This window comes from Rhea pennata, chromosome 3 (genome assembly GCF_028389875.1).
Source record: "Rhea pennata isolate bPtePen1 chromosome 3, bPtePen1.pri, whole genome shotgun sequence".
NCBI classification, from domain to species: Eukaryota; Metazoa; Chordata; class Aves; order Rheiformes; family Rheidae; genus Rhea; species Rhea pennata.
In genome coordinates, this window is record NC_084665.1 from 5470306 (window position 1) to 5494199 (window position 23894).

The following is a 23894-nucleotide window of genomic DNA, read 5'->3' on the forward strand; positions in this document are numbered from 1 at the left end:
CTTGACCACAACACAGCTTAAACTGGGTTAAGCATCCCTGCTCCTAGCTGCGTGCTCTCTGCCTGCCTGGGAGCAATGGGATGCTGGGCTGGATCAGTGCACAGTGCCCTGAATAGCTCAGCAGAGGGCAGGACTGAGAGGTGGGAGAGCAGTGAAGGATGGTATGAGAGTGCACTGTGAGGAGAAGTGCAGACTGAAGAACTGGCCCCAAAAGCTGGAGAATGTCTCACCAGAAATAAAGCTGCATAGGCTAGAGTTGTCAGCACTTTCTAGTAGTGCTGTATTACTGTGGACCTGGAAGACCCATGTGTGGCTGTTCTTGGCCCTTGCATAAGGGCCTGGATTTAACAAAAAATTCATAAATGAGGAATACAGGATAAAACTGTTCGTCTGCCCATCAGTCTCCACCAGCTTTTCACTTGCCTGTATTGGCAGTCAAGAGGAGATGTTTTTCCTTTAAATCCTCTGTGCAGTCATGTAACAGGCAGATAGTGCTCCATATTTCCGTGCTTGTTCTTCTCTGTCATAAAGCCTTTTCTCCATCCTGGTGGGAATTTTTGTCTTAATGTTGGGATTTTTCAGGTGTCACCTCTGTTCAGTAACAGATGAAGTTTAATCAACTTCCAATGTAAGTTTCTGAATAGGGAAAATTGAGAGCATCAGAGTGCTTTCTGTGTGATTTGTGGAACATGTTTAGCTTGTCGCCTATTGTCTGGGCTTTTATAGATTTTTTTCCTTAGTAAAGGAAACTGTTCCCCTCTCTCATCTCAAATGTGTTTCCTGTTCAAATTCATTGTTGGACTCTTTTGACCAGTATTTTAGTAGGTCTGTATTAGTAGGCAAATTAAGGAGCAGAGGTCTGTAAGCCCTTAACACACTACATAGTTTAAGAACAAGGTCAGTGTCTTTAAGAAGCTTCCACACTGAATACCGTTATTCAAAACACAGGTGAAAAATCTATGTAGCCTGACGTGAGTACCATCAGTCACTGTTTGGATTGTACACGTTCACTTAAAAAGATGAGATGAATTCATACGCTACTGACTCATCTCACTCATTTAATGAGGTTATTGATTAAAGTTTGGTAGAAAACTCCCAGTTTAGTCTAAATTAAGATTTGTATCTAGGGCTTACAAGACATTCATGTGAAAAGAGCAGCAGTAAATGAATCACTGTAAAACAATGAGTAAGTTTGGAAAGAAAAGTGACTTAAAAGGGGGAAAAGACCTGCAGAAACTGGATGGTTTCTTCTGTCATAGTTGAACAGCAAGTGTTCTTTGAGGAAAGGCCAGAGAGTAGCAATAAAGGTGTGCAGAAATCTAGGGACAGATGTGGGCAGTGTCTGGGAGGTCGACAGCAGGATAGTCAGATAGCAGATACCGTGTGTGGTGTGAGAGCCAGCTATAGCTGGGCCTTCCTTGACAGCAGAAAGCGCAGGGTTGCAGGCATATACTTCCATGCTTATTGGTACTGCTCCTCCCAGTTCAAGTCAGCCACTACATCCTGTATTCAAAACTGAAAAGGAAGTTTCCCCCCAAATTTTCTGAGGTGATTGACTGTAGGGAAGAGGGATGGCTTCTGTTCTTAACTACCTTACCTGAGAAGCATTTTTGACACAATGCTTAGCACCCGTGCTTGGAAAAGCAGGTCCCTTTTGAACAGAGCTGGTGTGCCTGCCAGAGCTTAGAGCACAGTTGTGAACGTTTTAGGCTTCTGTAGCTTGCAACTAGACGTTTTGGGGGGCTTTTGTTTTTGTTTTAAAGAAATTGTTATATGATACAAATATGTCTTTCCTTTGTTTTTCTTTTCCTTACTTAACTTGAGGATTATTGTATATGTTATGAAACTCAGAAGCAGTTAGAAAGAAGCTAAGATCTCTTTTTTTTGTTTTGTTTTTCCCTTTTAAATTCGCCAGTGTGTGGTTAATACGGTATCACAGATAGAAGAAATAGATACAGAAGTGGTTGTTAAGTAAGTATACAGCTAGATTATTTTTTGTGGTGGATGGGGGTAGGAAATGGGTATTTTTAGCATAGATAAATTTACTGTGCTAACTTGTATTTAAATTTCCCAATAATTAAGGATTATTCTTCTGTTTCTCTCTAAGCCTCTGATCCTGCCTGCTTCTGTGCAAATAGCGCATATTTCCCTTTATGTTCAGATTCTAATGTTTATTAATCTTTAATTTAAACTTACCTTTGGTCCAGAGGGCCTGTGGCATCTCTGTCCTTGGAGATACTCAACCTTGGCTGGCTGTGGCCTGATACAGTTGGACCTGCTTTGAGCAGAGGCTGGACAAGGGACCTCCAGAGGCCCCTGCCCACTTCTGTTGTTCTTTTGGCTTAGCAAAGGGTTTCCCCAAGATGATAACATCCGACCAGTTGACAGGGCAAAGTGAATATGAATAAATATGAATGTATGACATTCATACTGAGACTGGGAACGAACGAGGTCTTTTTAAAAACACTATGTTTGTTCCCCATTCTCCAGTGTTTATTATTCTGAAAAAAAAACTTAATTTTGGGGATTAGGTGTCTATTACAAGGTTTTCTTTCCTTCCATCAGTGACTTTTTTGCCTTTTTGCCATCAACTGTTGACTTGCACTTTATTAGCAGAACTGATCTCTTTGCAAAGCAACAATGTAGGCTTAATAATGAGGTTCTTCTATTACTTGTAAAAATATGTTTGTTTGTTTTCTCCTGTATCTTTGTGGTATAGCCTGTGACAATTTGATTCCCCTTTTACCTCCCCTTTTAATACGTCTTTATCCCAGGGGAAAATAACGGTATGCTATGGAAAAGCTAAATGTTAAATGTGAGGCTCTCACTTTCATAGCATGATACGTTTTTAAACGCCTCTTTCCCTGTTCCACTTGCATACATTGTGTCATGACTGTTCAGGTGATGTCTGTTGTCTTGCTGGATAAGCCTGCACTATTTTCCTTGTATTTACAATTCCATTTAAAGCATTTTTTTTTCTTTAAATGATGGTAGTGAGCATGGTCATTAAACTTCTGCTGCTTCCTGAATACTCTTCTTTCTTTAGACTTGCAGACCAGATGAGGATGATGAATTTTCCTCAGTGGTTTGATTTACTAAAGAATATTTTTTCTAAGTTTACCATCTTCCTCAAGAGAATTAAGGTAAGACCTTTAAGATAAATTAATCAAGAGCTTCAAATAATTAGTTCAGACCTTTTGCAGAAATGGGATGAAGTTATTTTCCATCTGAAGTTTGAAGGTGTTGATTTTGATTGTAGAGTTCAAACTTTTGATTGAAAGAGGGATATGTGAATATCAGCATCCAGGGCAAAAATGATTAGTGCTAACAAAGAAAGCATTGCGAGGGAGATAATACCTCTTGTTGCATGATTACATCCATCTCAGGCGGTTAGGGATTAGGACAGCACTTTTGTATGTGGCAGATTACTCCAAATGAGGTTTCTTGCACCTTTCTCAGAAATATCTGATATTGATTGCTATCAGAGATGAATGAGTCTGCCTCAGAATGCTAATTACACGATAGAAAATAAAGCCAGAATTTAATTTAGTTGGTAAAAGAAAATATCTTTTTTTTTCCAACTGAAGCTTGTGCTACAGGATTTTTTTTTTTTTTTTTTTTTTTTTTTGGTAATAAGCATTATATTTGATTCTAGGCAACGGTAAATACTATCCGTAGCGTGGTTCTTTTGGTTCTAGACAAGAACCAAAAAACCAGAGACCTGGAGGACACATTACAAAAGGACCCTGCTAAAGACAGTACAGCGGACACAGAAGTAGCTTATCTGACTCATGAAGGCATGTTTATAAGTGATGCATTCAGCGAAGGGGACCTCCTGCCTGTAGCAGCTGACACTACCTCTCAAAGAAACATATCCCCAAACAGTGAGCCTTGTAGCAGTGATTCAGTCTCTGAACCAGAATGCACTACCGACTCTTCATCCAGCAAAGAGCAAACGTCATCTCCTGTTACTCCAGGAGGAGTGGAGATTATGTAAGTAAATGTAGGCTTTGTGCTACCCATCTCGAACTTACAATGTGACTAAAGCGAGGTATTAGGTGTAAGGGATTGTTTTTGATGTTGCAGTTCAAAATTTACTTCGGAGCAATGTGCTTTTCTAGCTAAGTGAAATAAAATGGCCCTCTAGCATCATCCCTGGAGACTGCTATCAGACTACATTGTCCCTAGCTCCCCACTGTTTTATTTGCTTTATTTTCACCTCTGTGTATAGTTTAACAGGGAGCCAGTATGTTACCTCTTACAGAGAAAGGCCCCTTCTCTCTCTGTTTTGCTGGGGATTCGTCTACTATGCAAAGCAGGGGAGATGCAAGTCTAGCTTCCATGAAAGACATTAATCATTTTTTGTGCCCTTGACTGGTTGCAGCATCTTGTTTCCCTGCCTGTGTTCATGATAGCTAACCCATTTTTTTTAAGCTATCTCAGTGAAATATACCTTGATGAATTCTAGAGAAAAACTGCTGTTCATTGCCAACTCACTGACTCTCATGGTTAAATAAATGCATCTCAGTGCTGTGGTAACATAGGCAGTGCAGCCCTGTAGTGATCCAGACGCTGCAGAGCTGTTCCCTCTTTGGCAACCTTGCACGCTCCATATTTATGGATGGAAGTCAGCTACCTTTGTAAAAGAACCACACGTGGTGTGTGTGGGGCGCGGATATGACCCACATCAAACACCAGCATATCTGGATAGCATTTTAGAAGGTAAAATTGAAATGCCACTAATTACTGAAGGATGGAGGTAGCAAGTATCCTGTTCACTCCTGCTGGTGGGCACTCAAGTATCTATATCTGTGTGTTTAAGCAGCTGTCAGTGTTTGCACCCTCCAAATTACAGTGTAGCTGAAAGACTTAGAATAAACACGCTGCTCATAAAATTGATTCAGGCCTCCAGGTCTCCAAATACCAGTGCTACACAGGAGGTAAAATGTAGTGTGAAGAGGAATCCAAGGAATTAGAGTTAGGAGGAAGGATCCCAAGTGATCTGGAACAATTTGCCAAGCTAGCTGCCGAGCCCATCAGCAGCTGTACTAGACTAGACCAGAAAATGGTTATTGTAACTAGCTGAGTGAATGGCAGAGCTGTGCCATGAGCTAGCCTCAAAACAGTTAACAAGCCATGAAATTATTTTCAAAAAGCACGGACTTAAGAGCCTGAAGATTAAAAAGTTAATGGAGTGATAGCTTGGGGACTAAGGTGGTGGGGACTGCAGAATATCTACTATAGACGTTACACTTGCATTGGAAGAAAAATACTGTGTATATCTGTCGTGCTAGTGATGCTTAAGTATTAGTTGGGTAAGTTTTAGGTGGGTAAATTTTAGTAATATTTATTAATAATTGCTATATTATGTTCTCTTTCTTAGATAATTAATTACAATTAGAATGAGGATTTTAAACAAAATATTAAGATAGTACAGTTGTGCACTTCCTTATCACAGGGATGATATGACACTGGCAACAGCTTAAGAGGTCCCATCTGTACAAAGTCACTTTGGTGATTAACTGTATTTGAAAGCTGCTGCAAGGCTCTTTCTTCCTTCAGATGGTGAGCAGAATTAGGTAGAGGGCTTTTTTGTATGTATATAAAATTCATGTTCAACCACATGGTTCTGTCGCTCATAGGATGAGTGATGACGTGAAACTGACAGACCTAGAACTGGGCAGGCTGACAAACAACATTCAAGAATTGCTTTATAATGCCTCCGATATCTGCCACGATCGTTCAGCCAAGTTCCTCATGGCGAGAGCGAAGGTAAGGAGCTTAACTCAGACTGCTGTTGGAATCTCATCCTTGATGTGAAGTTTTTACATGTTACTGGTTTAATAAGCAAGGCTTCTAAAAGAGCATTCTCAATTGAAATTAAGTAACTATTCAGCTTTCACAGGCACTTGGTGTTAATTAATGCCCAGAGCACACAAGCATTAACGTATGTCATTGTAAGGCTATGTGAGTTTCTCTGACCTTCTACTTCCCCTCCCCTTCCTAGCCTCCCCTGACTTGTCATCTTTGAAGCTCCACGCAGGGAATACATATCTATGACAAGGCGGCTGCTTGCACTCTAATTTACTTACTCTGTACCCTGTAGGGTAAAGTAATGTGCCGCTTAAAACGCTAGTAGCATCTATATTAGGACTTCTCAGTACTCTCACTTTCGTGTAAAGTCAGTAGGGAAAATATTTGGAGATTGAGACTAGCCCAGTGTGTGCAAAACTACAGGAAGATACAATCTCTCTACACTATGAAATTGACTGTGACGGTGTCATAGTTGAGCTTATGTTAGGATCCTACTTGCTTCTAGCAAGAATTTATTACATTTTATCTTGAAAGAGCTCAGCATTAAGATTTGTCGCTCTCCAGTATCTAACAGAAAGGAAAGTGCACAAAAGACCTAACACACTGACACGCTGTTTGCTTGGCACTGGTAGGCAGTCTGGGGTAAGACTTACCACCAGCAAAAGTTACAGTAACCAGACACCCAGCAACACTAACCTCAGCTGTGTACGTGAATGAGCCTTGTTAGAGAACTCTGGCTTGGAGTCAAATCAGTTTGTTGTAGGAGATATTATTAAGAGCTGGACACTGAATTCTGCATCTTTAATTGCTCTCTGGCCCTCAGAGGCACTAGCTAGTTGTTTCTTTACATCTCTGAATTTTTGTGGTATTACACCTTCTTACAGTGTTTCCCTTTGAATGTAGGATGGCTTCCTAGAGAAGCTGAATTCCAGCGAGTTTGTTGCACTTTCTCGATTGATGGAAGGCTTTATCTTAGACACTGAGCAGATCTGTGGCAGAAGAAGTATGTCCTTACGAGGAGCGCTTCAGAGTCAAGCCAGTAGATTTGTGTATAGATTCCATGAGGAGAGGAGGACGAAACTAAGGTATCTCTGAGTAGAAGCTCATCATGTTCTTAAAAGAATAATTTTATCAATTGTATGCCAGGCAAGCAGAAGTCTTTTGTTGCCTAGTACACTAGTAATTCAGTTCTACTGACAAGTAGTAGGGGGGTGGAAACTGTTTTATGGAAAACTGAAAACCTAATTGTTTTCAATCGTTTTATATTTACATTCCTCATAACTTAATCTATTTAACTGGATTGTTCTATAGCTGTCTAAATTGGGACAGTAATAGTTACAGGAAGGACCGAAGACTGCCTGCGAGTTTTTGTTGGCATTCAAGAGTAGAGCTGCCCTGTCTCAGGGACTGGTAACTTCAGGATAGCTAACCCCCAGCCAGCTGTTTGTTTATGTAAACAAACAAACAAACAAACAAAACCCACCACCAACAAAAAAAAGACTTGGGGAACAGCCTTCCTAATAACATGTATCAAGTCAATTTGCTTTCATCCATCAGCAGCTCTTAAAATGCCAGCGTTTCAACATCATTTCAGTGGCAGTGGTCACATAAGAATCTCTATACCCTACCAATGAAACTGCATTTCTAGGGTAGACTGAATAAGCAGACTATAAGGTGTCCAAGCAATAGAGTGTGTGTCTGGTTTGTTACTGCCAGTCATTGGGCACCTCTTTCTAATACAGATTAATTATGTAATATTTTGGGCCATTGGCTCTTTTTTAAAATTACTGTAGTTTTGATTCCACTGCAGTGCATGCAGGAGAGGTATCAGGACAAGTTATTCAGTTTTCTCAGTCTCCTTTCTTTTGTGTTTATAAATAGTCTTCTCTTGGACAATGAGCGCTGGAAGCAAGCTGAAGTTCCTGCCGAGTTTCAGGATCTTGTCGATTCTATATCAGATGGCAGAATTTCTCTCCCTGAAAAAAAAGCAGCAGGTGGGTATCCTGCAATCCTACTATTAACTGAATTTAAATGATTATCAGCAAATGCTGTTAGTGAATGTTGCCAGATGTATTCCAATGTCAGTCTTGATCTGTGCTTGTTTGCTGTGTTCTGGGGGGTGCAGAAGGGAGAGAATTTGTACCTTTTTTTTTCCTGTTTACAATGTTCAAATTTGAATTGACCTTAGAAGACCTTAAAAAAACAAAAAACAAAAAAACTGCGTATTTAGAGGTTAGCATAGGAAGGGAGCTACTTTCTTATACAAGTATTCCCAAAGTAGAGGCTTAGAGTGTTTGCACAAATACAGTTTCTTCCTAGAATATAACATGGAATTGTTGCAAGAAACTGAGGTGCTCCACCCCATTTTTGTAAAACAGTGCTTGCTCCTTTGCACTACTTGATACGCCAATTGTTCAAATGAAAGCTGGCATGCTATGTGGCTGCTGATGGAATTGAAAACTCATGTATATTCAATAATTTATCTCATTACAAAATCCTCATGTGACTTCAGATAAGTTACTTTTTTCTTCTTGTGCCTCATTTCCTTGTGTGCAAAATGAGAATGCGTTGTTATACATTCCTTACCTCATAGGAATGCTTTTTCAAAATGGTGGTGATGAACCTACACGAACAGCTGGAGTAGGAAGAGAACATACATAGAGGGGATGCAAAATGACAGTAGAGGAGAAAGGAGAAAAAAAATATGGTAATGTCATGGTGGAGAAAGCCCCTTTCTCCCCAAAAAGGGAGATAGAGGGCATATAGGGCACTAATCATAGAAATCACTAACACTGATGTATGCTGATTAGCCATTGCTTTTAACAGAAGCTTTTGCAGCTTCCCTCAAGGGGATAAGAAATTGCATCAGTAAGAGCTTGCACTCTTAAGCCTGAGGAAGAAGTAAAAGTTGGAGGCTAAAATATTAATGTGCCCAGCAAATCTTCTGAGAATGTATGGTCAAATACCTTTGCGGCTTCCTCCGCTTTTCTTTCATTTGTAACTTTTTGTACTAGCAATTTCTAAATCTAGTGCTGAGTGAGAGATTATGAACTAGCTAATGCAGTCTTAATGCAGGCAGAGACAGCTGCTGTTGCAGCCTGAAGACTTTCCAGGTAGATGTTAAATCTGACACAGCTCCTTTTTGAGAACAGGTGATGCAGTCTAAGCACCTACAGCTTCTCAGTAAAATGAACTCTAATATTCTAGACACTTGTCTGAGCTCGTTAGCTGTTTATATGTAATGACTGAGTAAATTCTCATATTGTTTGCAGATTCTTGGTGTAAAATCCTAGCAGTGTGTACTGACAATATAAGTAACTATACTGATCATAATTATGATGGGTGACCAGCTGCATTTTGCATGGGAATATAAAATAGAGTGGTGCTCCAAAGATTGATTCCTCCCCCCCCACCTCAAGCCTTAGCAACGAAACACCTCATTTCTAGAAACCAACATTTTCTGTGCTTGTTCAATTCATCCCTTTTCCTTTCTTGCTAAAATGTTTAGCTGCTGAAGAAAGAAAGCCAGCTGAATTCCTCGTTGTAGAAGGACAAAAATACGCAACTGTTGGGTAAGATGCAGTCTTTTCTTTTAACAGTGGGTTAGGTGGGAAGTGCTTTTGAATACAACTGTAGTGAATACTAACATTGTTAGTAATCTTACTTGAATAAAAAGAAAATCCTTCCTTCCACCAATTAGTTACTCTTTTGTTCCCAGACAGTTATAAAACATTGCCAGTTGTTCTGTACTTTAAAATGCTGTTTCTTTTTTGAACAACTAGGCTGACATTTAAGGTTTTGTTTGATTTGCAGTTACTTCATGAAAACATGTATTTGTGAAGATACAAGATTATCTTCACAGCATATTGCATATGCTGCATACCTTATTTCTTTGTATCTGGATTGCTTTTGGTTTGAATATAATTTCTTAAAACTGATTATATCAAAGAGTTCTAAAAATATGAAATACCCAAGTATTGCTTTCATTTAAAAACCTACTGCATTTCCAAAGATGGAGATGCTTAGGTATGCACGAGATTTTTTTGAGATGGAGTGAAACGTGAAAGGTCTCACTCTCTTGAGTCCAAAAACATCAACTTGCCCCAAACTTAAAACACAAAAGTACTGATTTTCATAGTGTCTTTGACCAGCTGTCATTTTGAGTTGCTTCATGATGTGCTGTTGTTTAATTACGAACAGAAACCAGTTGCTCAGAACTTCAACAGTAAGCTGCTGCTATCACCGCAAAAGAGCATTTCAGGTTGCAGCATTTAAGCACCCTTTAAAAAGAGTATTCCTCTGAAAAAACTTATTTAGTAGACCATCTGTTTGATTAGCCGTATCTGCTGATTTGAAGCTTACTTTTAGCTCCTTGAAGCAATTGTCAGCTTCATGTTGGTGCAAATATTTAAGTTCTTTACATTTCTATGTGCATTTTATTACATTTAATCGAATAAAATGTATTCACCCAAAACACCCAAGAGGTTCCCCTAAAATTCACTGCGTGTTTACTTTCAGTGGTTGTTTATTTTCCTGTACTCAGCAGGTTCCTCCAAACCTGCTGCCTAAAGGAAGAGAAATATTTTATTTTTTGAAATGTTAGGGTATCTGCTCTGCGTATTTGGTCTTGCCTTGATTTTTCTTGCCTTCTGTGTATTTGAATCCAAGAGAATACCTGTTCTTTGTGGATCCTTCTTAATTCCAGTAGCTCACAAATTCTCCAATTCCCACTGAATTTGGGGAAATACAGGTACTCGGCACCTTTTTAATATTTGGCACTATTTCTTCACAGCTGCTTTCTCTCTTTGACTCTTCAGCATTCATAACAGCCTTTCCAATTATTGTCATTGTCTACAGGCTATACATTTTTACAGTCACTCACAGTTGGCCAGAGTTGTACAGTACGCTAAGAAAAAAGCTTTAAGGTTTTTTTCCCCACTGACATCTGAATGGACACTTCCAGTTCCACAGTAGTTACTCTTGGAAATAAAAAGTTATGACTATGAACTTTAGAGAGATATTTTTTTCTCATACCTGTTAAGTATTTCCCCCCACCACCCTGTAAAATGGATGTTCTTTATAACCAACTTATATATCCTTCTTACAGTTCACTTTTGCCTTGCATCAATTAGTGGGTTTATTTAATGCTATAATCTGTAGCATTTGATAACTTTTTTTGTCCATATGACTGGATTTTGTTTAATTTTTCAACATCTTATGTGCACTGCGATAACGTGTCGTGTTTGGCTCTGTTGCCTCTCTTGCAGGACAGTATTGCTGTTAATAAGAATAATCCTTGAGTACTGCCAGTGTGTGGATAACATTCCCTCCATCACCACTGATATGCTTACCCGACTGTCTGATTTACTGAAGGTATGACCCCGCATGTGCTGCCTGTGCTGGTCGGAGTTACTCAGGGCACAGACTGTGCCCTGACTCTCTCGCATGCTTCATGTGCTTTTATGATTTAATATAAATGATATAAATTATATTGAAATGATTGTGCTTGTTACTGTGTTACAAGGTAGGCTTTTTAAGCTAAGGGCATTTAAAATGAGTTATGTTGGGTGAAGTAACTTCGGAAGGCTGTCTTTCCTTTTCTTCGCTTGAGATACTGGAAGTCTCATCCAGTAGTATTTGTCATAGCAATTAGTCCTTCAGGCAGGAGGTACAAATAATGCTGTTGAAGAAAATGCAGTTTGGTTCCACATCTCACTGAGACGTACCTACAGTCAGGAAAGAAACCAGTCACTTGGTTTGTGCAAGTTAGTAATGGTATTGTCAGCAGAAGGATGGAAAATAGTTTGTGATGAAGCCACTGTTATAAAAATATAAAGGTGATGAAAGACTAGGATCTCTTTGTCATTTATTTCTTGCTAGAGAAGACAAAAGTTGGAAGAAAGGTACAACAAGGTAATACTAGTAAATAGTAGTGAAAGGAGCACATGAATGTACCTAAAAAATTTTGTTATATATATCCAAAGTCTACCAGTTAATTTATTCCAAGGTTTTTACTTGTGGTTTTGCCTACAAAAGTTACATCAGGTATTAAGAGTTCTGAACATAAGCGTAATCGTTAAAAGAGCAACAGATTGAATAATCTTCCTTTTGGTAGTTCTTAAGTGAGCAACCATGTATATAGATCCAGGAACGTTTCTCCCTGCAGTCACCATTAAGTTTAATCCACAAAACTTCCCTCTTGTCTTGTTCTGGCTCTAAGTAATTCACATTTACTCACATTTTAATTCCTTGTTACTGAAACATCATGTGCAGTGTAATTGTTATAGTTTCTATTTTCTGGCAGCAGAGATGACAAAAACTGTTAGCAATAACAAAAGCTCATTTATTACACATTGAACAGAACAAAGAGCCTGTCAAGGTGTCCTTGCAGGTCACTGTGCTTCAGCTTTGACAGCTGTCAAACAAAGCAGGTTCAGAAGGTAGCAAGAGCTAGTCTTTATTGTGATGGGAGCTGTAAAGTGGTTCCCATATAATGAGATTCTGGGCTGTTTTGGGCTGTGGCTGCAACCTGAATGAAACGACACCTGTGTATAAACCAAAATGAAGTCATTATTGCTGGACTAGTTTAGCTGGTGCTGAGAATAAAAGGTTTGCAGTCACCGTAACAGGATGCAGAAATGCTTTCCTCGAAGCAGTCACAAGGAGGGGATATTGCTCTTTTGATGTTTCAGACAAGCTGCTTCCCTGCTCCTTTGTCCACAACAGGCCATCTGGTAACTTAGTACTATTCACATATTGCAGGAGGCGAGCACGAGTGTCTTCCACCCTTTATAGAGCATGTTTTTAGCAGTCTACTAGACAGTCAGTGAGCTGGCTCTAACCTAAGCTGAATACCACAATGGAGCTTAGACAGTGTAGAATATCTGTCTTGGGCTTGATGGATCTACTTCTAAAGTCCACCAGGAGGCATAAAGAAAAGTTTTGCTTTTTATGAGGAGGAGAAGAGGAAGCAAATGCCAGACAGTTTCAGATCCTGATTTTTCTCTAAGACCAGAGTAGCTTTTGCCTCTCTGATAAGATGCGCAAATAGCTCTGGTTCAGTTGTGAGTGCTAGGTGTGCACTGTGTTTCTTTCCCCAGATGCTCCACTTTGGCAACTGAGAGCAGGTTAGTGCTGCTCATGATGTGGTCCTGAGGTCTGTGGCTGAAATGTAGACAGTAGTCATAAAGATTATTTCCTGTTTTTTCTCAAGGAGGGTTGAACTTTGGGGTTCTCTCTTGAGTTCTTGCAAAGTACAACTGTGGAGCAGGAGCATGGCAAAAAATGGAATTCAGGGCCAGGGAAGTCTCTGTGTTGCAGAGGCAAGCTGCAGAGCAATTGCTTATGAATTCTTCCCGTGGAAAAGAAAGGGTCAGCCTTTGAGCTCTCTGTAGGTTTTGCCTCCAGTTTCTGCCCTATTGCCAAGAGGACAGTTCTGTTCAAACATGAGCCCAGAAGGCCCTCTGAGCCCTGAGACTTCTGTTCTCCGTTGAGAGCTCGGGAGTTTTTACGTCACTTGACAAGTACATAATGTGCTGCCATTTCCATAAAAGAAAGTGGGAGGTCTGGGAGAATTGAATGAACAAAACTAGTCTGACCCCATAACCTCTATCAGTACCTAAGCTTCCTGTTCTCCTCCAGGATCACTTCTGTGTGAGGATAATGTTTTTAAAAGCCCCAAGTTGCATTGGGTTACTTTTCCTTTCTTACGTTTTCTGTGCTGCATCAGATGGAGAAGAGTAGAACTTGAAAGACATCTTGTAGTCCATGACAGAAAGGGGGAACTGAAGGTAAAAATAAAACCCGAATAGCACACTGGACTGTTCTCCTCCTGCATGTGCTCTCGCTATATATTTCTGCCTCAAAGGCATACTGAGGCAGAAAAAACAATGGAATTCCTTGTGCTTTGTTTCCAGCTTATAGGATACTTGAGATCTTGCCAAAAGAAAGACGGTCATGAAACGAAGACAGACCAAATGTTTTTCCAACAGTAGTTGTGAATTAGTTTTCCATCCCATGTCATGCTTCCCTTAAAGTCACAAAGAAATGAAAAAAATCCTTGATGGTTATCTTAATCTGGGGCATAGTGATACATAAAAACTTGCATACAAGGCCAGGGACGACAAAAGCATACTGATGACTGAATTGTTTGAGGAAGTAGCTAATTGTAGTTCTCAGTCATTTTATTTTCTGGCTAATGCAGATAAATTGAAAAAAGGGCACAAGAATTTTCTAGGATTTCCGTCCTCAAAGGGCTGTACATAATATGAGGCTCCAAGCTGCGAGAAAGCAGGTGGTTTGCTGGGCAGGGCTCTTCAAGAAATTTTGTGAGTTAGAATACATCTGAGAGCATGTTAGAGAGCAGTGCTGCCCACTTCAGCCTGGACATGTCCTGCTGCTGGACGCTTGCTACGAACTGGTATACTTGCTCTCAGGTGACAACGTTATTTTCTCTATATTTTTCCACACTTCGGGGCGGGGGGGAGGGGGGAAATGTTCGAAGATGGAGTGGAAGCAGAACTCCTCATAACCCAGAACTAGCAAGGAAGCTCCTTATGTTCACACTACAGGAACTGGGGATGACAGTGACAGTTTCCCCATCTCTTATTGATTCATCCAACCCAATCTAGAGTATCTTGTGTCTCAAGCTAGGTGGCTGACCGTAATACCAAAATAAGATGGATTATGCTAATTAGGACCGTCTTACTGTGGCAGAGACCTTAGATGGCCTGTATACCTTTAATGATAACACTCTGCTGCTGGAGCCAACATAGGACGGTCCAGTCATGAGTCATCCGATGTTCTTGGAGTTCTTACGGTGTGGATTTTTGACATAGCTTAAAATCTACTGTGCATCATTTCTTAGATGTCAGCATTTTACAGTGTTATAAACACAAATTTAGCCACCTAAGCAGTAGCGAATTTAGTGCTTTCAAGTGTCCTGTAATGTCAGCTTTATTCGCCCTGATGCAGACTTTCTCAGTTTTCCTTGGTTACGGTGCTGAGAACTGAGGTTAATTATTCCCTCTCTGCTATAGAGGAATCTCTCCTTACTGATGTTCTGCTCAGAGCCTCCACAGTTGTAGAAGCTGTTGTACATGCTGTTTTTTCAGGAGAGTATCCAGAATAGAGCTTATCAGAACTGATGGTTTCCTTTGTTAAGTCCTAAATGCTTGAAGCTGAGGTTCTTTCCTTCCTTTCCTCCTCCCCAAAGATGCTCTAAACACTATGTTGATCAGGGTGCATTATCACTGAGATATACTCTCAGGCACAAGTAGGCAGACAGCAGAAGGGGTTGAAACCTCTTGTTCCATCTTTGTTGCCCTCTTGTATGTAAAGGATCTTATTGCTCAAAATAGGTCTGTAAGTAAGGCTATTATCAACATCCTCATTTAAAAAAAAAAAAAAAAAAAAAAAAAAGCTACCTTTGACTCTTTCATTGATATTCATTGCTACAACTTTTACTGCTCTTTAGTACGGTGGGTATCAGCACAGAGTAACACATTCTTGCTAGTGGAATTGCTCTCTGCTCTGCCCAATACCATATCCCTGCACTGAACAGCTCACGCTCAGGGCTGTGAGGAGGGTCTGAAGCCAGAGCAGAAACTTGCTCCTTTGATATTTTCCATTCTGGATTACTTTGCTTTACTTAGCAAAGCTTGTGAGACCTGTACTCTTCATTCCATACAAGGCCCTGGTTTGAGAAGTGCGTTTTTAGATTTCCTGTGCCAAGCGCAGTTCTTGTGTACTGCTTTCAAAGTAAGGCTGAATGTAGCTAGTCTGCAGAAAGTCTGCTACTTTCCTTGCCACTGGGAGAAGCCTCTCCCAACGGTCTCATCAAGAAGCCCCCAAGATGAAATCACTGAGTAGCTAACTGTATTTTTAATAACAGTATTTCAGGAGACCTTGTCTTGAGTGCTTTAGCATAAGCCGAGTCAAAATATTAAGGGCCTGACCCAGTGACCACTGAAGCTAGTGAAAATGTTCCTTTTGCTTTCAGGCCGTAGGAGTAGGCCTGAGTAGGATCATTAGAGCAACTGTTAGTTAAGAGTCCTTGACTCCTCCATAAGGAGGAGTATGTGAAACTATGCTATTACCTTTCATTTATTTTGTCATAACCTGTTTAATCTTGCAGACTTCTGTTGATGCTATTTCTAAACTGCCTTTCATCACAGAATGCTGCTTTGGGATACAGTTGCAGTTCTTAAAGTGACAGCATATGCTTTCATTACCTTTTTTCTTTCTCTCATAGTATTTCAACTCTAGAAGTTGCCAACTAGTGCTTGGAGCTGGTGCATTGCAAGTTGTTGGTTTGAAAACAATCACTACGAAAAATCTAGGTATGGATTTTTTATTTAAAATGTCAAATCTTGTTCTTCTGGCTGTTTAATAAAAGCTAAATATTTAAGATAAGTTATGTCTGTGTTGTGCTGTACATAGAAGGCAGAGGGTGATGCAGCTTTGATAGTAAAATATAAATAAAAGCTTATGATCTTTCTGTTTAAGGGGTGCACTGGAATGCATCAAGTTCCTTTGCTGTCCATCAGATCACTTTAAATATAAAGCTTCACTGTGTTACATGAAGGAAATAAAAGAGCCAACGTACGAGTCAATGGGTTTTCCATTAAAATATTTTGACTGTGGTGAGGTGGAGTTACTTCTTCAGTGGTGGCTTTGGCATGCTTGGGAGCTGTGTAGTGTTTGGAGCTTGAGATTGGAATGACGTAGGTAGAGGCACCTAGCTGGAGTCCAGCCTCCCCATGCGTTTCACTGAGCTGGGCTGTCCTCTCTGCCCATGTTCCCCGTGTCTGCATGTGCTCAGGGCCCAAAACAGCAAGTGGGCACTTAAACTGAAGTTTGTCTCTTAAGCTATTTTATACAGAAATTTTTGAATCCTGGATGTGAATAGCCAGGTGCTGCTCTTCACTGGGCAACTTCCTCCAATGGAGAGAAATGATTTTTTTTTTTTAACATTAAATTTTGTTAGATTGTTATAACTTATGTTAAAGGAAATGCAATCTATACCAAATTATTGTTCTTAAAATAATTATTTTTCTCTCTTGCTTCTGGATTTACAGCTCTTTCTTCACGTTGCCTACAGCTAATCGTACACTACATTCCTATTATCAGGGCTCATTTTGAAGCTCGACTGCAGCCAAAACAGTTCAGCATGCTCAGGCGTTTTGACCACATTACGAAGGTAATTCTTTTGGCATTTCTAATTAAACTGTAAGTTCTGCTTTTCAATTGTGCTCTGAAGAATATGAATGCCATTAGATAGTAAATAAAACCTGGTTTCTTTTATTACAGGATTATCATGACCACATAGCTGAAATTTCAGCAAAGCTCGTAGCCATAATGGATAGCTTATTTGACAAACTATTATCCAAGGTAATGATTTATGGAAATAATTATGCACTCTCTAAATTGCCTTTGGATGTCTCATTGTATACACTGTAGATGTTTCAAATGGAGTCTAAAATTTTCCTATTCAGGAGTTGTTTGAATGTCTTTAAACTGTACATGCACAAGGCTCTGTGCTGTGCTTGTGAATGTGTTTTCTCCTAACATTCACCATCTGGGTCTTGGTTCACTCTCACCTTCAAAAATCGAAACAAAACAAGTGTTCATTTATTCCACCTCCAGTATGCTTTGGCCGGTGCGGATGCTATAGTGCTTAGAAATTTAAGTGCTCTCCTACGCTGGGCGGTTTTATCACCTGACAGCTCTGGTAGTCAGGCTGCTGCCTTTAAGGGCCAACTCTCATTTCCTGCTCTTGCCAGTGGTGCCTCTTTGGAAGCTGGGAGCATGCGATTTCCTGCAGCTGAGGAAATGGCAAGGCCTGCTGAGGAGGCACAGTTTTGTGAGGGGAAGGACTGGCCCTTCAGCCGGACTGCAGGCCGGGCGATTACGAGTCCGTGCTAAGGAGTTCCTGCTCTGTAGCTGTCCCGTGAGGTGCTCAGGTGCTGCAGCAAGCTCACCTGAGAGGCCCGGGGTTTGGCAGTTTGTGGGGGTTGTTTTGCATGCTTGTCAGCCGAGAAGGCTGCTCCTGAGCTGAATCTGGTTACCCTTACTCACTTTGAGGCAAAACATCTGCATTCCTGGGGTTTATGAAAAGGCTCTGCAGCAAGATAGGACTATTCTAGGCCTTTATGGTTAAAAATACATAAACTTTTAAAGCTTATGTTTTACTTTGGGTTTTCTGCCTCTCTTTTAAGCTGTTTCATGAGGGGAGGGGGAAAGATTAATTCTTCAGTGACAGATTTGATTGGTTTGAACAAACCTGTTCCTTTTAGGAGCTCAATCTTTTTCGCTCTACATTTACGTTATCTTCTTTTTGAGTCACTTATTTTAGAAAGTAACTTTTTCTAAGGACTATATAGAATGCTTGTTCTATAAAGTAATGTGCCTTTTTGAACCCTTTTACTGTTATCTCTTGAAAATAAAAGACAAATGCTAAAATTTAGATCCTGGATCGTAAATATGTTAGCCTACAACAAGCCAGTAACACCACTTTTCTTCTTGAGTGTAGTCTGTAAGTGTCTATCCCTTAGTATTCCTTCCATCTTTCAAGACAGTTTTCTCCTGAGCTGACAGGAGATGTAAACTGAGAATATTCCTGTCCTTAAGAGCTCTTAAAGACTGAGTGAAACTGCCAGGCTCATGTGAATGCAACCTACAGAGTTCAGGAGAGGAGAAGACCATGTGTTGGTTTGCCTCCCTTCCTCACATTTCCCCTATATGGGCCTGTCTTGTTCCTGAAATAACAACATGTTGGCAGTGAAGATGTCGAAGAACATAAAAACATAGGAAATTTGCAAATGAGCATGTTAGCACAACCGTATTGGTTTCTTTGTTTTCATAGGTTTTTGTCAGGGGTCCAGATATTTGAGTGACTTGTGGATAAGAGTGGTCACCTACCTTAAAGTGTGTAAATCAAAAAAATGTGCGAGAATTTCATGGCAGTGTGATGTCCAGCATGCTTTAAAAGCAAATTGCATGTTCTAGAATCACACTGCTTTGTACCTTTTGGTGCAGTAGATGTGACGCTGACCTGGTACATGGGTAATCTGGACAAGTGACTTGTGCTTCTCCGAGCACTGCTTTGCTTTGTGAGCTCTGTGGGACAGGAACTGTGGTTAAACAGTCCGGCCGTGAGGGCCGGGCTCTCAGCGGAGCGTTTCACAACAGCACAAGCAATTCCCGGCATCTGTCTTGCAGCTTTAGCCCAGAGGTAGAACAGGCATAGGGGTTTAATTAAAAAAAAAAGGGGGGGGGGAGGGATTTTTTAAAGGAGTAGGTTTTTAAAAAGGGATAAATGCTAATGGAAAAATTCAGGTGACATTTTTAGATTCTCTTGGAGCTTGCTGTCCTGTGACTGTTCGGATAGAGGAGCAGTAAGTTTAGGTCTGATCCCTCATGATATTAATTGCAATTGACCTTAGCTGGAGATAGAAATGTCCAACAAATTGCAGGGCTGGAGCTCATGTTTCTTTTTGGTGCTGCTTTTCTCCAGCCCTAATGGGGAGGGTGATTTGCCGGCAGTCGTGCAAGAGCCCTAGCTGCAGCTTGGCTGGTTCCCTTTGGGTTTACGACTTGCTGGTAAATTTTAAATGATACATTGCCGAACCCTGGTAACGTTTTGAGGCGCAGTCCTGCATGTTGTGTAGTGCTCTGGTTGTCTAACTCCACCCATGGGGCTTGTGGAGTAGTAAAAACTATTTTTGCTGCTTCTCCTGTTAGAATTAGGTCATTGGTTTGGCTTTTCCTTAAAGAGTTTCTCAGTAACCTGTTCTTTTTTCTTTTTTTTTTTCTTTTTTTTTTCCTTTCACGCTGAGGCAAGCTATGTTCTCTTTTGCCATTCAGAGTAGCATCAGGGAAAGCAGCCCCTCCCATGTGTCTGTCAATTTATTGTAGTGATTCAGCTGTTTCCCTCAGAGGCTTGCACAGGTCAGTGGAAATATCAGAGTCTCCTTTCCTAGGAAGGAAGATGCCGAAAGAGACCTACCAGCATTTAACCCAGGCCTGTGCTAGCACAGCCTCTGCAGAAGATCTGATTTCACTGTTGTCACTGGTATAGTTTTTCTGAGTACTTCTAATGTCACGCTCAGATCTTCCCTTTCCAGGGTAGGAACAGAAGAATTTTATTCTCCTTCTCTTGCTGTCTAGGTGTTTTTCAGTGTCTTGTTTCTCAGATCTCAGTCACTGTAAGAAAAAGGATATTTCTCACTTTATTTTCACAGGAATTTCTGCAGAATTTTTTGTTTGTTTGTTTTCTGTTTCATCAGTCCCTTGTCCGTACTGAGTTTTCGATATTCTGCTTCTTTATGCTTTTCTTTGACCAGAAATTTTGATGTATATGTCTTGGAGAAATAATTTATTCTGGTGAAATACTGAGGGACATATACATAAGAGAAAATTTTCTGTCTCATTGACTCTAGTGAGAATATAGACCGAAAGAAGAGTGGGCCAGCTAACAGGACACACAGTATGAGTCTGTTTACTTGTCACATTAATTATTCCATCTGTATCTGTAGAAATCATGCTGCCTCGTACAAGGCAGATGTTTGGTCCAGTAGGTGTAATGTTGATCTGGTGCATAGGTAATTGCCATAGGGTAATGGAAACTAACCAAAAATAATGAGCAAAGTGAATCGATTAAAACCTAATGAAGATAAATGGGTGAAGTTGGGAGATGCTGGAGTTGCATACTAGTTTGAACGGTAGTGTTTGCAGACAGTAAAGCAGAAGTGCTAGAAGATTGTGTAATGCTAGTCCTGGGGTGAAAAGCAACAGAATGTGGCCCTGTGAGCATTTCATTCGTAATATGTAAAAAATGTCGTTAGCAATTCAGGGCTTCAGATTGGTTTTAGAAATTCCCCTATATAAACTGTTCTAAGATGGTAGAAAGGAATAACTATTTTTGGTTTTATTTACAGTACGAAGTGAAAGCTCCTGTTCCTTCAGCATGCTTCAGGAATATCTGTAAGCAAATGGCAAAGATGCATGAAGCTATATATGATCTCCTTCCTGAGGAACAAACTCAAGTGAGTATTTTTAGTATTTTTGAGACTTGTTTAACACCCTCAATGAACTCACACATATGAACTCTAACAAGAGAGATTTCTGCTTTATTTAGGCAAAAACATCTTCCTCAAGTCTTTGCAGAAAATGCACATTAAAAGAGTTGACTGTAGCAATGCAGTCAGCTGGTCTGAATGGCAGTTCAAGTTTGGATGAGAATTTGGGGAGAACAGTGAGGCACATGGATTGATTGATTCCAGCCCTTTGAGCTGCAGCTGAATGTCTAGAGAGGTGGATCCTCAGTTCAGGAATGAGTGTTGAAATTCCACACAGATGGCAGCCCTTTGTGGCTCAAAGGCAGCCCTTCTAGGGAATGGGTTTGAGGTCCCTAAATACGGAGTCAAGTCTTACTAGATGTGTTTCCCCTCCGGCAGTTAGTGCTTCTGCAGAGCTGTAACTAAGGATGGGATCACTGATATAGTCATGGAAGGTGCTTAGTTGTAGTTTCTCTTTTATGCTCAATTAGATGGTCCCTTCAAACTATTTTCTGCAATTTTTCTTGGAGGGGAAAAAAAAGAAGCCTTTAATGTAAGGTTCATAGTCATAGTACAACAAAAGGATTCACTTGCTTTCTAGCGTTAATATATGCTGCTAGGTGCTTCAGACAATAGGGAAGAAAAATTCATGCTCCAGAGTGTGTCCTCTAAATGCAACATGTAACAAACAGATGAGGGTGTAAACTATCCTGCCTGCCATGACATATGTACTGTGAGTGGCGAGAAAGCTCAGGACTGGCAGAAGGAAAGACAACATGGTTTACAAGAACAAAACTGAAGTTTAGTGACTTAAAACGTTGTTTGCAATGTATTTCTTCTTTGTAGGCAATGACACAAGTATGGGGATGGTTTCTTATTCTGGTTCTGTGGTTTCTTCTAGATGTTGTTTTTGAGAATTAATGCAAGCTACAAACTTCATTTGAAGAGGCAGCTAGCCCACCTAAATGTAGTCAATGATGGAGGACCTCAGAATGGGTATGTTTGGGTGCCTTTTACTGCTTAATGAAGAATTTTGGTCTTTGCAAGAAAGCTGTGGTTGCAGAATGCAGCCACGCTCCATGTTTAAGTAGGTCCTGTTTGACACTTGGAGCTGTACGAATGCCGTGAGCTTGGCAATAGATTGGGAGTTAAGTCCAACCAGAGACTTGTCCTACCACAGATTTGTTGCAAGACGTAGGTGGGTTTCCTCGTTTTGCGGATTGTCATTCTCCTTTTATGAGAGCAGCAGCCAGAGCTTAATTTGCAAGAATTGTGTGATTCATGAAGCAATTTTCAAATGTGGATGATGAGTGAAGGTGCCAGCACAGTACAAGTAAGAAAAAGGAATATTTCATCTGTGCAATGGCAGCTTTTACACATAAATTATGGAGTTTTACCCCTTTCTTGTCCCAATACAACCCTCTATCACCAAACAGATAGGTGGCACCTCTCCTGCAAGGGTGTACTTTGAGGTGCTGGGTGGCAGATACAGTCAGAAAGCAGCATAGCATCTTCCAGGCCAAATCCCTGTTTTAAGTTGGAGTATGCCTTGAATCATAGAGCTTTTTTTTAATCCTTTCTAGTGAGCTGGGGTGTTTATTTGCAGTGTATCAGGGGTGAAATTTGCTAGGCTAACCATGTGCCCAAAATACTGTCTTAGGTTGAAGAAAACAGAGAAGGAAGTTTATAAATGCTTTCAAATGTTGCTAGAGTAAAGAGGAGTTTTGGTTGTGCTCCATTTATTTTTTTCATGTCCTGTTAAGCTTATTCATCCTTGTCCTTTATGTGTAACAGTTCATCTGGAGAGCAGAGAGTTTTCTGTACTTCTTGCGGTGTATTTGCAAGATAACACCAAGGTGCTTGTAGTACTTATTAAGATATTTGTGAGCCAACAAGCTTAATGACTGGGCATGAGGCTGCAGCAGCCCAGGCTGGAAATGAGAGCACGCAGCGTACGTTCCTGGAGGGTCTCTCGCTGGCGCCCGGCGCAGTCCTGAAACACGTGCTGCACTGTCCCCGTTCTGAGCCGTGGTTTTTGCCTGCTGCTCGCCGCTGGGTGGCCTGAACAGACCCCTTTTTGAGAGAAGGGTCCAGGCAGCTGTTTCGCTGATCTGTTGGCGTTGTATTTCCCAGTACAGAGTCATTCCTTGCTGTCCCCAGTGTCTGTAACCTGCAGCTATGAACAGTAAGGCCTTTCGAGTCTTTTCTTCTGTGGCAGCAGTTACAGAACACCGGTCTCTGGGAGTGTGTAGGTAGTGCTAGAGAAGAAAATTGACCCTAATTCCAGTGATGTTTTTCTAGCAGTTTTCGTTGACCTAGTTTTTAACTTGTTTCTTTTTCTGATTCTTATCTTGTTCTGAACTGCTTGTTTCTCTAACAATGGTTAAAAAAAGAAAGTCCAGTTCTGTGAATCCTGGTTAAATTTTTACTATGAAAATACAACTGCTGTTCCTACATCTTGCTACTAGCTAAGTAGGGATGGCATTATCGTGTTTCTCTCATCCTATGGTATGTTTCTACAATGTATGAGGGCTTTTAACGCTGGATGAATCGTTAAGCATGCAGTGTAACTGCTGTGCTGATTGGTTGCTATTATGTTAAACATCCAGAATACGGAAGTTGACATTGCAATAATTAATATGCCAAGTTACAATGGAATCAGGATCTTAAATTGTGATGAGATTGGAAATACTGCAGAGAATAAGTTTTAGACACCTAATTCCTGTTGAGGTTTTTCAAACTTGCGTTGTTTTACATCCCCTCCCTGTAACAAGCTTTACATCTAGCAGTTACCATTGTAAGTCAGTCGTGTACTATCATCAATCACTCTTGTGAGATAAAACTTGTTTTAAACTGATATTTAATACAAATGTAATTCACTCTAACAGTTGAACTTGTGTGCTCAGTTCTTCTTTTCTTTTTTTTTTTTTTTTTTTCCCTTTCCTTTTCCTTCCCTCTCCTGATCAGCCCAAGCTGATCTGACAGGCTCAGGTGCTAATCATGTTGTTTGTTTCAATACAG

General features: G+C 40.4%; 1 protein-coding gene across 1 annotated transcript in view; it reads left to right on the plus strand.

Moving 5' to 3' along the window:
• The window catches only part of VPS54 (VPS54 subunit of GARP complex), a 50821-nt gene that overhangs the window by 25613 nt on the left and 1314 nt on the right, over positions 1 to 23894 (plus strand). Inside the window, exons 11-23 of the mRNA XM_062571433.1 lie at positions 1916 to 1971; positions 3047 to 3143; positions 3656 to 3993; positions 5643 to 5772; positions 6718 to 6899; positions 7696 to 7808; positions 9323 to 9386; positions 11082 to 11187; positions 16067 to 16154; positions 16893 to 17014; positions 17125 to 17205; positions 20754 to 20861; positions 21775 to 21869. Of these exons, the coding sequence (XP_062427417.1) occupies positions 1916 to 1971; positions 3047 to 3143; positions 3656 to 3993; positions 5643 to 5772; positions 6718 to 6899; positions 7696 to 7808; positions 9323 to 9386; positions 11082 to 11187; positions 16067 to 16154; positions 16893 to 17014; positions 17125 to 17205; positions 20754 to 20861; positions 21775 to 21869 (1580 nt within the window). The remainder of the gene's footprint in view (positions 1 to 1915; positions 1972 to 3046; positions 3144 to 3655; positions 3994 to 5642; positions 5773 to 6717; positions 6900 to 7695; positions 7809 to 9322; positions 9387 to 11081; positions 11188 to 16066; positions 16155 to 16892; positions 17015 to 17124; positions 17206 to 20753; positions 20862 to 21774; positions 21870 to 23894) is intronic.